Source organism: Oncorhynchus keta, unplaced genomic scaffold, assembly GCF_023373465.1.
Source record: "Oncorhynchus keta strain PuntledgeMale-10-30-2019 unplaced genomic scaffold, Oket_V2 Un_contig_6620_pilon_pilon, whole genome shotgun sequence".
NCBI classification, from domain to species: Eukaryota; Metazoa; Chordata; class Actinopteri; order Salmoniformes; family Salmonidae; genus Oncorhynchus; species Oncorhynchus keta.
The window spans coordinates 64383-77511 of record NW_026288961.1 but is presented as its reverse complement, the minus strand read 5'-3'; the positions used below and the strand labels follow the sequence as shown (position 1 = coordinate 77511).

The window sequence follows — 13129 nt, the reverse complement described above, 5'->3', positions numbered from 1 at the left end:
TCTGTCCTGGTAGTTGTCTGCTGTACTGTAACACTCTGTCCTGGTAGTAGTCTGCAGGTCTGTAACACTCTGTCCTGGTAGTAGTCTGCTGGTCTGTAACACTCTGTCCTGGTAGTAGTCTGCTGTACTGTAACACTATGTCCTGGTAGTTGTCTGCTGGTCTGTAACACTCTGTCCTGGTAGTAGTCTGCTGGTCTGTAACACTCTGTCCTGGTAGTAGTCTGCTGTACTGTAACACTCTGTCCTGGTAGTAGTCTGCTGTACTGTAACACTCTGTCCTGGTAGTAGTCTGCTGTACTGTAACACTCTGTCCTGGTAGTAGTCTGATATACTGTAACACTCTGTCCTGGTAGTAGTCTGCTATACTGTAACATTCTGTCCTGGTAGTAGTCTGCTATACTGTAACACTCTGTCCTGGTAGTAGTCTGCTGGTCTGTAACACTCTGTCCTGGCAGTAGTCTGCTATACTGTAACACTCTGTCCTGGTAGTAGTCTGCTGTACTGTAACACTCTGTCCTGGTAGTAGTCTGCTGGTCTGTAACACTCTGTCCTGGTAGTAGTCTACTATACTGTAACACTCTGTCCTGGTAGTAGTCTGCTATACTGTAACACTCTGTCCTGGTAGTAGTCTGATATACTGTAACACTCTGTCCTGGTAGTAGTCTGCTGGTCTGTAACACTCTGTCCTGGTAGTAGTCTACTATACTGTAACACTCTGTCCTGGTAGTAGTCTGCTATACTGTAACACTCTGTCCTGGCCCATTAATCCTCATAGGTGTAGTCAAGACAATGGAGAGTGTTGAAATGCGAGATGTGTATGTGTGTCTAGTGGTGTTTCTCCAAACGTATACTACCGGGCTCCGAGCACGCAAATTAGAGCATGGGACGGTCAGAGTAGCAGTCCAAATCAAGGTATGTGAAACGGAGCACGGAGGGCACTTCTCTGATGTGTACTCCGTTGGTACATATTTTGAAGCATCCATCCATGCAAGCTTCAACGGAGAGTATGCAAAGAAATAGGACGCAACCACCATGAAAATTACCCCATTTATTTTTTTAAATCAATGGCAAAATAAACTCAGACTTTGGACTGTAACATTTCCTATTCACATCTCATATGTTGCCTGACTACAATATCTTATTTTGATAGGTTAAGAAATACATGCCGTGTTAATTCTGGAATGTTTACCTGCCTACAATACCCACTGTAGTGTGCATAGGTCGCAAGCCTAAGTCAATAGGGCTAACTAGCTACGAGTACTGTTAGCTACCCACGAAGAATTGACATTTACCATGCATAGGGGGAGTGCTGCTCAGCATGAGGTAATACAGTGGGGGAGTGCTGCTCAGTGTGAGGTAATACAGTAGGGGGAGTGCTGCTCAGTGTGAGGTAATACAGTAGGGGTAGTGCTGCTCAGTGTGAGGTAATACAGTAGGGGGAGTGCTGCTCAGTGTGAGGTAATACAGTAGGGGGAGTGCTGCTCAGTGTGAGGTAATACAGTAGGGGTAGTGCTGCTCAGTGTGAGGTAATACAGTAGGGGGAGTGCTGCTCAGTGTGAGGTAATACAGTAGGGGTAGTGCTGCTCAGTGTGAGGTAATACAGTAGGGGGAGTGCTGCTCAGCGTGAGGTAATACAGTAGGGGGAGTGCTGCTCAGCGTGAGGTAATACAGTAGGGGGAGTGCTGCTCAGTGTGAGGTAATACAGTAGGGGGAGTGCTGCTCGGCGTGAGGTAATACAGTAGGGGGAGTGCTGCTCAGCGTGAGGTAATACAGTAGGGGGAGTGCTGCTCAGTGTGAGGTAATACAGTAGGGGGAGTGCTGCTCAGTGTGAGGTAATACAGTAGGGGGAGTGCTGCTCGGCGTGAGGTAATACAGTAGGGGTAGTGCTGCTCAGTGTGAGGTAATACAGTAGGGGGAGTGCTGCTCAGTGTGAGGTAATACAGTAGGGGGAGTGCTGCTCAGTGTGAGGTAATACAGTAGGGGGAGTGCTGCTCAGCGTGAGGTAATACAGTAGGGGGAGTGCTGCTCAGCGTGAGGTAATACAGTAGGGGCTCAGTGTGAGTAATACAGCTGCTCAGCGTGAGGTAATACAGTAGGGGAGTGCTGCTCAGTGTGAGGTAATACAGTAGGGGAGTGCTGCTCAGGCGTGAGGTAATACAGTAGGGGAGTGCTGCTCAGCGTGAGGTAATACAGTAGGGGGGAGTGCTGCTCAGGTGTGAGGTAATACAGTAGGGGAGTGCTGCTCAGGCGTGAGGTAATACAGTAGGGGGAGTGCTGCTCAGTGTGAGGTAATACAGTAGGGGAAGTGCTGCTGCTCGGCGTGAGGTAATACAGTAGGGGTAGTGCTGCTCAGTGTGAGGTAATACAGTAGGGGAGTGCTGCTCAGTGTGAGGTAATACTGCTCAGTGTGAGGTAATACAGTAGGGGAGTGCTGCTCGGCGTGAGGTAATACAGTAGGGGTAGTGCTGCTCAGTGTGAGGTAATACAGTAGGGGAGTGCTGCTCAGTGTGAGGTAATACAGTAGGGGCTGCTCGTGCTGCTCAGTGTGAGGTAATACAGTAGGGGGAGTGCTGCTCGGCGTGAGGTAATACAGTAGGGGGAGTGCTGCTCAGTGTGAGGTAATACAGTAGGGGGAGTGCTGCTCAGTGTGAGGTAATACAGTAGGGGGAGTGCTGCTCAGCGTGAGGTAATACAGTAGGGGGAGTGCTGCTCAGTGTGAGGTAATACAGTAGGGGGAGTGCTGCTCGGCGTGAGGTAATACAGTAGGGGGAGTGCTGCTCAGTGTGAGGTAATACAGTAGGGGAAGTGCTGCTCGGCGTGAGGTAATACAGTAGGGGTAGTGCTGCTCAGTGTGAGGTAATACAGTAGGGGGAGTGCTGCTCGGCGTGAGGTAATACAGTAGGGGGAGTGCTGCTCGGCATGAGGTAATACAGTAGGGGTAGTGCTGCTCAGTGTGAGGTAATACAGTAGGGGGAGTGCTGCTCAGTGTGAGGTAATACAGTAGGGGGAGTACTGCTCGGCGTGAGGTAATACAGTAGGGGGAGTGCTGCTCAGTGTGAGGTAATACAGTAGGGGGAGTGCTGCTCAGAGTGAGGTAATACAGTAGGGGGAGTGCTGCTCGGCGTGAGATAATACAGTAGGGGGAGTGCTGCTCAGCGTGAGGTAATACAGTAGGGGGAGTGCTGCTCAGCGTGAGGTAATACAGTAGGGGGAGTGCTGCTCAGCGTGAGGTAATACAGTAGGGGAGTGCTGCTCAGCGTGAGGTAATACAGTAGGGGAGTGCTGCTCAGCGTGAGGTAATACAGTAGGGGAGTGCTGCTGAGGCCAGCGTGAGGTAATACAGTAGGGGAAGTGCTGCTCGGTGTGAGGTAATACAGTAGGGGGAGTGCTGCTCAGTGTGAGGTAATACAGTAGGGGGAGTGCTGCTCGGCGTGAGGTAATACAGTAGGGGGAGTGCTGCTCAGTGTGAGGTAATACAGTAGGGGGAGTGCTGCTCAGCGTGAGGTAATACAGTAGGGGGAGTGCTGCTCAGTGTGAGGTAATACAGTAGGGGGAGTGCTGCTCAGCGTGAGGTAATACAGTAGGGGGAGTGCTGCTCAGCGTGAGGTAATACAGTAGGGGAAGTGCTGCTCGGTGTGAGGTAATACAGGAACGTACTCAAGAGAACGTCTTCAGAGAATGCACTCAGAGCATGGTAGTATGGAGCTTGGTAGTATACATATTGAGAAACTGTATGTGTGTGTGTGTGTCTAGCTGTGTGTTCGATTCAGTGGGTCGCTCAAAAAATAATGCATTTAAACGTTTTTGAAAACTCTTTGAAAGTCATGCTGACGGAAAAGGACTGTCCAATAAGTTGCTTTGGCTGCACGACACTGTGGAGGAAATGTTAATGCCTGGCACTTTGGCAGCTTTACACTCATAACTCCGACTGGGCTTGACATGCATGTTAAATAGTAGGATACACCGTGACCTTTTCAATTCCCATCATCATATCCTCCTACAAGCCAATCAGGGGCTGGATGATCTCAAATAGCAGCCTATGTTCTATATATGTCAACAACTCTCTCTCTAACTCTCAAAAGTAGTGCGCTATGTAGGGATTAGGAACCCAGGGTTTTGGTCATTCACATCACATAGAAGACATTATGAATATGCCAGTAATGTGGTGGTGATTATTCTCCTTCACCATGAGTCCTAGGGGAATAATATATTTTAATTAAAGTATCCTACTCTAATTGCAGAAATCAACGGCCAGGACTTCTCTCTGGTGGTGTCCCAAATGGCACCTTATTCCATATATAGTGCACTACTTTTAACCTGGGCCCATAGGGATCTTGTCAAAAGTAGTGCACTATATAGGGAATGGAGTGCCATTTGGGACTCATTCTTTCCCTCGTACTTCTTGATCTAATTAGCTGATTTGACAACGATGACGAAGGGAGGCAATAGAACAATTATATACCAAGGCACCAGAACACTTACCATTCCACTACTAACATCAAGTTAAAGTAAACTACATTGAACTACTCATTTAAATCTCTACCGAGCCAACTTACCATTCCACTACTAACATCAAGTTAAAGTAAACTACATTGAACTACTCATTTAAATCTCTACCGAGCCACTTACCATTCCACACTTCTGATAGTGATATCTAAAAGTTAAAATTATGAACATTATCCCACTGAGGACAACGACTTTGAACATTATCCCACTGAGGACAACGACTTTGAACATTATCCCCCTGAGGCCAACGACATGGAACATTATCCCGAGGCCAACAGCATGGGACATTATCCCACTGAGGCCAACGACATGGAACATTATCCCACTGAGGCCAACGGCATGGAACATTATCCCACTGAGGTCAACGACATGGAACATTATCCCCCTGAGGCCAACGACATGGAACATTATCCCACTGAGGCCAACAGCATGGAACATTATCCCCCTGAGGCCAACGGCATGGAACATTATCCCACTGAGGCCAACGACATGGAACATTATCCCACTGAGGCCAACAGCATGGAACATTATCCCACTGAGGCCAACAGCATGGAACATTATCCCACTGAGGCCAACGACATGGGACATTATCCCACTGAGGCCAACGGCATGGAACATTATCCCACTGAGGCCAACGGCATGGAACATTATCCCACTGAGGCCAACGACATGGAACATTATCCCCGAGGCCAACAGCATGGAACATTATCCCCCTGAGGCCAACGGCATGGGACATTATCCCACTGAGGACAACGGCGTGGAACATTATCCCACTGAGGCCAACGGCATGGAACATTATCCCACTGAGGCCAACGGCATGGAACATTATCCCACTGAGGCCAACGGCATGGAACATTATCCCACTGAGGCCAACGGCATGGAACATTATCCCACTGAGGCCAACGACATGGAACATTATCCCCGAGCATGAACATTATCCCACTGAGGCCAATGACATGGAACATTATCCCCGAGGCCAACATTATCCCCGAGGCCAACAGGCATGGGACATTATCCCACTGAGGCCAACGGCATGGGACATTATCCCACTGAGGCCAACGGCATGGAACATTATCCCACTGAGGCCAACGGCATGGAACATTATCCCACTGAGGCCAACAGCATGGAACATTATCCCACTTTAAGGAAAGAGGGCTGCGCGCAGACGTACACATATACACAAACAAACACTTAACCGTTTTGTCATTCAGCAGACGTTCTTATTCAGAGCGACTTACAGTAAGTGCATTCATCTAACACAGACACACAAACAGTACTCACAGGCTGTAGAGTCAGCAGGAGTTCATTCAGAGGGTTGGTCAGGTTGGTGCCAAACACCATGAAGCCAGAACTGATGCCAGCAGAGTGAAGAGCTTTGTCCAAACTGCACAACAGAACAGACTAGTTTAGTTCTCTTCCAAGGAAATTATTGTTCACAGGAGGGTACATTCACAGACACAAACTATTTCACATGAGTTTAACACCACGTTACTATAACAGACAAACTATTTCACATGAGTTTACCACCACGTTACTATAACAGACAAACTATTTCACATGAGTTTGACACCACGTTACTATAACAGACAAACTATTTCACATGAGTTTAACCAGGCATCATAAATCCATATGAACATTTATCAGATATGAGATCTGACAGCACTTCACTGGCTACACTAACTACAATTACACAGTCAGGACCGTGCAACTTCTCAGGCTACACTAACTACACTAACTACAATCACACTGTCAGGACCCTGCAACTTCTCAGACTACACTAACTACAATTACACTGTCAGGACCCTGCAACTTCTCAGGCTACACTAACTACACTAACTACAATCACACTGTCAGGACCCTGCAACTTCTCAGACTACACTAACTACACTAACTACAATCACACTGTCAGGACCCTGCAACTTCTCAGGCTACACTAACTACACTAACTACAATTACACTGACAGGACCCTGCAACTTCTCAGGCTACACTAACTACACTAACTACAATCACACTGTCAGGACCCTGCAACTTCTCAGACTACACTAACTACACTAACTACAATCACACTGTCAGGACCCTGCAACTTCTCAGGCTACACTAACTACAATCACACTGTCAGGACCCTGCAACTTCTCAGGCTACACTAACTACACTAACTACAATCACACTGTCAGGACCCTGCAACTTCTCAGACTACACTAACTACAATCACACTGTCAGGACCCTGCAACTTCTCAGGCTACACTAACTACAATCACACTGTCAGGACCCTGCAACTTCTCAGGCTACACTAACTACAATCACACTGTCAGGACCCTGCAACTTCTCAGGCTACACTAACTACAATCACACTGTCAGGACCCTGCAACTTCTCAGGCTACACTAACTACAATCACACTGTCAGGACCCTGCAACTTCACTGGCTGCACTAACTACAATTACTAGAGTTGACGTTTGACTCATGAGTCTTAGTAACAACACTGTCTGTGTGATTCATGAGTCTTAGTAACAACACTGTCTGTGTGACTCATGAGTCTTAGTAACAACACTGTCTGTGTGATTCATGAGTCTTAGTAACAACACTGTCTGTGTGACTCATGAGTCTTAGTAACAACACTGTCTGTGTGACTCATGAGTCTTAGTAACAACACTGACTGTGTGATTCATGAGTCTTAGTAACAACACTGTCTGTGTGACTCATGCGTCTTGGTAACAACACTGTCTGTGTGACTCATGAGTCTTAGTAACAACACTGTCTGTGTGACTCATGAGTCTTAGTAACAACACTGTCTGTGTGACTCATGAGTCTTAGTAACAACACTGTCTGTGTGACTCATGAGTCTTAGTAACAACACTGTCTGTGTGACTCATGAGTCTTAGTAACAACACTGTCTGTGTGACTCATGAGTCTTAGTAACAACACTGTCTGTGTGACTCATGAGTCTTAGTAACAACACTGTCTGTGTGACTCATGAGTCTTAGTAACAACACTGTCTGTGTGACTCATGAGTCTTAGTAACAACACTGTCTGTGTGACTCATGAGTCTTAGTAACAACACTGTATGTGTGACTCATGAGTCTTAGTAACAACACTGTCTGTGTGACTCATGAGTCTTAGTAACAACACTGTCTGTGTGACTCATGAGTCTTAGTAACAACACTGTCTGTGTGACTCATGAGTCTTAGTAACAACACTGACTGTGTGACTCATGCGTCTTAGTAACGTGGGCCTGTACTATCTATACTAACTATTACTATCGTACCCAGAAACAGTCATACTTACGTGTTGTAGTAAATAAAAGTGACTGCATTACATTTGTATGGCAGGTTAGGTGTACATGAGTCTACTTACTTTGAAATGAACAGAGCCACAACAAACAGCAGAGCGAACAGGATGAAGAAAATTCCCAGCAGAATCTGGAGAGAGAGAGAGAGAGAGAGAGAGAGAGAGAGAGAGAGAGAGAGAGAGAGAGAGAGAGAGAGAGAGAGGAAGAGAGAGAGAGAGAGAGGAGAGGAAGGGAGAGGAGAGAGGAAGAATAGAGGAGAGAAAGAGAGAGAGGGGAGGATGGGAGGAGAGGAAGAATAGGGAGAGAGAGAGAGGAGGGAGAGGGAGAGAGAGAGAGGAGGGAGAGAGAGAGAGAGAGAGGAGAGAGAGAGAGAGAGAGAGAGAGAGAGAGAGAGAGAGAGAGGGAGGGAGAGAGAGAGTGGGGAGGGAGATAGAGAGAGAGAGAGAGAGGAGGGAGAGGAGGGAGGGAGGAGGAGAGGAGAGGGAGGGAGGGGGGGAGGGAGGGAGGAGGGAGGGGGGAGGGAGAGAGAGAGAAAGAGAGGAGGAAGAGAGAGAGAAAGAGAGGAGGAAGAGAGAGAGAAAGAGAGGAGGGAGAGAGAAAGAGAGGAGGAAGAGAGAGAGAAAGAGACAAAGAAAGAGCGAGAAGGTGAGAGAAAGAGAGAAGATAAAAGAGAGATGTTATGTTGTTGAAGGCATCAGTCACAAGGGAAGTGTTCAGTATTAATATCCTCCATGCTGTAGACTACATGCAGAGGGGACTGAAACGTGTTAGAATGGCAACTCATGAGCCTTCAGACTTTAACCTAAAGGTCATGTCATTTGTCAAAGCATGGCCATATGGACTGGCCGGGCACAGAGCGCGGTCTGCTACTGCTGCCAAAGGTGACGGGGAGGCGAAACAGAGGCCCAGACCTCTGTGTGTCTGTGTGTGTGTGTGTGTGTGTGTGTGTGTGTGTGTGTGTGTGTGTGTGTGTGTGTGTGTGTGTGTGTGTGTGTGTGTGTGTGTGTGTGTGTGTGTGTGTGTGTGTGTGTGTGTGTGTGTGTGTGTGTGTGTGTGTGTGTGTGTGTGTGTGTGTGTGTGTGTGTGTGTGTGTGTGTGTGTGTGTGTCTGTCTGCTCGCCAGCCTTCCAGTGGCCCTTCTGGCCTCAGGTCAGCTAAAAATGTCACTTACCAACTTTGGCCACCAGTGGAAAAAAATACAGTCAAACACATGTACACACATATGCCAGAAACAGACACCCCACAACACACACACGCACACCAAACACACGCGCAAACAGACACAAACACCATGACATTGCTGAGCCCAATCACATCTGACAGCCTGTGTCTCCTTCAGAAAATGCTGTCTCTCTGTGAACAACATGTAGTATCCCTGTAATAACCACGGCTGTGTCCCACATGTAGGGTTGCAAAGGGTGGGAAACCTTCCGGGACATGTTCCATGGGAAGTCAAGCCTGGGAATTTTGCTTAAGTTCATCCCAATAAAGTTAGCTTATAACAGTGAACCTTTTTTTGTGGGATACGCATAAGGCAATTCTAGGTCTTGTGGCATATTTTGGTTAAACTATCCCCAATTCAATGGAATTGCAACCCTCTGCATGCACAGTGCATTCTGCCATCACATGTACAGCTGACTCTCAAGATCTTGCAAACTAATGAGATGCTATTGAGCCCACACTACTACACTGAGCCAAGGACTACATGCTTTCTGGTAAGTTTTGATTACAATACTGGGTGGGGTGAAAACATTTTCTATTACGTAATTTTTTTTTTGTTAACTAGTAAATAGTAGCCTACAGCAAAGTCTGTTTAAATCATTTCTATCTTGTTAACAATTTCTGTTTTTTTCTACCATGCGGGTTTTAGCGTGTTTGAGCCTGCTAACTGAGTATTAATTCACCTGTTTCCATACTTTTCATTTTAAACATTTATCTTATCTTACTAAGGAGCTGTTTACTCTAACTATTTATCTGTACATGGAATTGTATTATTTATTTTTTTACACATTTTTTTCTAATCTTTACAGGACAATGCAACTGGTTCACGTCTGATGCTCACAGGCAATGTGTATTGGAAGAGATTTCTGAATGTTCTTCACCCAGCATACACCCCTCCAACCAGACATGCTTTATCTACTCATTTGCTGGATGCAGAGTTCAGAGTTCAAGTGAAGGTCAAGCAAATCATAGAGTTGGCAGACTGTATTCCAATCATCTCTAATGGGTGGTTGAATGTTTGTGGGCAAGGAATAATTAACTACATATTCTCCACCCCTCAACCAGTATTCTACAAGAGCACAGACGTAAGGGACATTGCAGATGAGCTGAAGGCAGTCATCAATGACCTTGGACCACAGAAGATATTTGCACTGGTGACAGACAATGCTGCAAAAATGAAGGCTGTTTGGTCTAAAGTGGAGGAGTCCTACCCTCCCATCACACCCATTGGCTGTGCTGCTCATGCATTGAATCTGCTCCTCGAGGACATCATGGCACTGAAAACAATGGATACATTCTACAATAGAGCCAAGGGAATTGTTAGGTATGGGAAGGGTCATCAAGTTATAGCAACAATCTACCTCCCCAAGCAAAGTGAGAAGAATTAGAGCACCACATTCTGTTCTGAAATACATCAAAAAGCATGAAGACTTCTGCCTGAAGCCCACACACGCCGCAGAGTACATGTTGAACCCCAAGTATACTGGCAAGAGCATCCTGTCTGGTGCAGAGATCAACAAGGCCTATGGTGTCATCACTACTGTGTCTCACCACCTTGGCCTGGTGGAAGGCAAGGTTCTTGGCAGTCTGGTGAAGTACACTTCCAAGCAAGGGCTTTGGGATGGAGATGCAATATGGCAGTCGTGCCAACATATCTCATCAGACACCTGGTGGAAGGGACTTTGTGGATCTGAGGCTCTTTCCCCTGTTGCCTCCATCATCCTCTAAATCCCACCAACATCAGCCGCCTCAGAGCACAACTGGTCCTTGTTTGGGAACATTCACACCAAAGCACTAAACAGGCAGAACAACACAATGGTTGAAAAATTGGTGGCCATCCGGGCTTTTTGAGCCTGACAATGAGCCATCCTCAACAAGGTTGGAAAGTGACCGTGAAGATGAGGCCTCAGAGTCTGATGTTCAAGAGGTGGACATTGAGGAGGTCCATGGAGGAGACATGGAAGCCTGAGAGGCAGACGACCAAAGCTTTAGTTTCCAGACTATATTTTTACAGATGTATGTTGAAAACATTTTTGGGAGATGGATCATTGGGAATCATTCAATATTCCCTTTCTTTTGTTGTTCAGTGAAATCATCCCGTGTGAAGAGTCAACTCATTTAATTAAAGTTCAACTTGTAACTAAAATGTTTTTTATTTATTTCTATTGGAAGGATTTAATCATTATGTCTACTTATGATAAGGTAAAATGTTTATGCTTCTGTCTCCATATGATTTATCCAATGCAAAAAAACATCTACATTTAAATGGTATTAATATTAATTTGCATATATTTCCGTTAATTCCCATATATTCCTGTTTATTCCCATATATTCCCGTTAATTCTCACAGAAAGTTTCCACCTCGGAATATTCCCCAAAATGTGCAAGCCTACCCACATGGACCCCTAACCCACAACATGTAGTATCTCTGTAATAACTGTTACGGATACAGGTATCCTGTGTGTGTGTGTGTGTGTGTGTGTGTCCTGTGTGTGTGTGTGTGTGTGTATCCTGTGTTCTTTTCTCTCCTTCTCCCCTCACAGGTGAAAATCATCACTCCCCAATCAGTCACCAATCCAATCATCAATCAGAAGACACACCTCCTCCTGTTTCCTACCCAATCACAGTTCCTTTCCCTTGGTTTAAAAACCCTGTCAGTTGTTTGCTCTAGAGCTCAATCTCTCTGTAAATGCCATATGTCTGTAGATCGCTCTGTTTCACCCTCTCCTACTGTGTCTCTCTATCTCTCTTTATGTATTGACCTATCTTTTGTTTGAGCACCTCCATATCACTTTGTCCTCACCTGTGAGTATTGTTTTTGGTTATGGTGTTTGCTTGCTGGTGGGAAAAGGGGGAACCAAGACAAGTCGCCCATGGGCATACACTACCCGTAGGTAAACTTAGTAAAATACACTAGTTAGAACTGGGCGGACCACCCACTGTATTTTTGGTTAGTTAGTTAGCTGTTGTTAAAGTAGGCTAGTCTAGCTTAGGGGTGTTTTTGAATACTTATTGTTTCTTTCCTTGGGTCCAGCTCAGCCCCTTTTCCTGCTCCCCCCCATTACCGTGTGTTTTACAATAAACATTGAATTTGACGGTAGATTTCAGTTGTCCTGGTTATTTCGTTCACACTTTTACTTTGTCACTATTATAATTTGCCTGAGTTATGTTACAGACTGTCGGGCCAAAAGGGATTCGTAACAATAATCATAGCTGTGTCCCACATGGAACCCTAATCCCTATATAGTCCACCTCTTTTCACTAGGTCCCAGAGGGAATAGGGGGCCATTTAGGGTGCAGCCCCATCCCTTAGTGCACCAATCGCTCCTTCAGCACTACACTCCTGGTCTGCAGAAAGGATTTGTGTGTCTGTCTGTCTGTCTGTCTGTGTGTCTGTCTGTCTCTGTCTGTCTGCCCTTCCGTTTTCTCAATATATATTGATTGGCAGGGTATTGAAAAGAGATGGCCCTCGCTAACATTTTTTAATAGAGAGAAAGAAAGAGTGAGAGGTGCCTCCATCCCCTCTGCGATAATGACCAGACAGTGTGTGTAGAGATGGCTCGGTCAGAGGGTTCATCTGTCTGGATCAGTCATGTAGTCTTTCGTCTGCCTGGATTGCCAGATGGGTGGGGATCGCCATTTTGGGACAAGTGAAATAGTTCCATTGTGCCAGACAAGTTCAATCAGGCACAGATAAGGTATTTTAAATGATTTTAAATAGTATTGGAAGCCAGGTCTGCTCTGCACTGGGATAAGGGCTTTGTCTGTATCAGACAGGAGATGGTACGGGAGGCTACTGTATGATGGCAATGTTGTAATACCGTACTCTGTGTGTGTGTGTGTGTGTGTGTGTGTGAACCCCACCACAAGGCCTTTGGTACGGCACAGAGGAGCAGACTAAACCCCACCACAAGGCCTTTGGTACGGCACAGAGGAGCAGACTAAACCCCACCACAAGGCCTTTGGTACGGCACAGAGGAGCAGACTAAACCCCACCACAAGGCCTTTGGTCTGGCACAGAGGAGCAGATTAAACCCCACCACAAGGCCTTTGGTACGGCACAGAGGAGCAGACTAAACCCCACCACAAGGCCTTTGGTCGGCACAGAGGAGCAG

General features: G+C 46.3%; 1 protein-coding gene across 1 annotated transcript in view; it reads right to left on the bottom strand.

Moving 5' to 3' along the window:
- lmbrd1 (LMBR1 domain containing 1) overlaps window positions 1-13129 on the bottom strand; it is a gene marked incomplete at its 5' end in the record, with an annotated part of 117548 nt that overhangs the window by 52459 nt on the left and 51960 nt on the right. Inside the window, 2 exon segments of the mRNA XM_052511287.1 lie at window positions 5788-5890; window positions 7860-7924. Of these exon segments, the coding sequence (XP_052367247.1) occupies window positions 5788-5890; window positions 7860-7924 (168 nt within the window).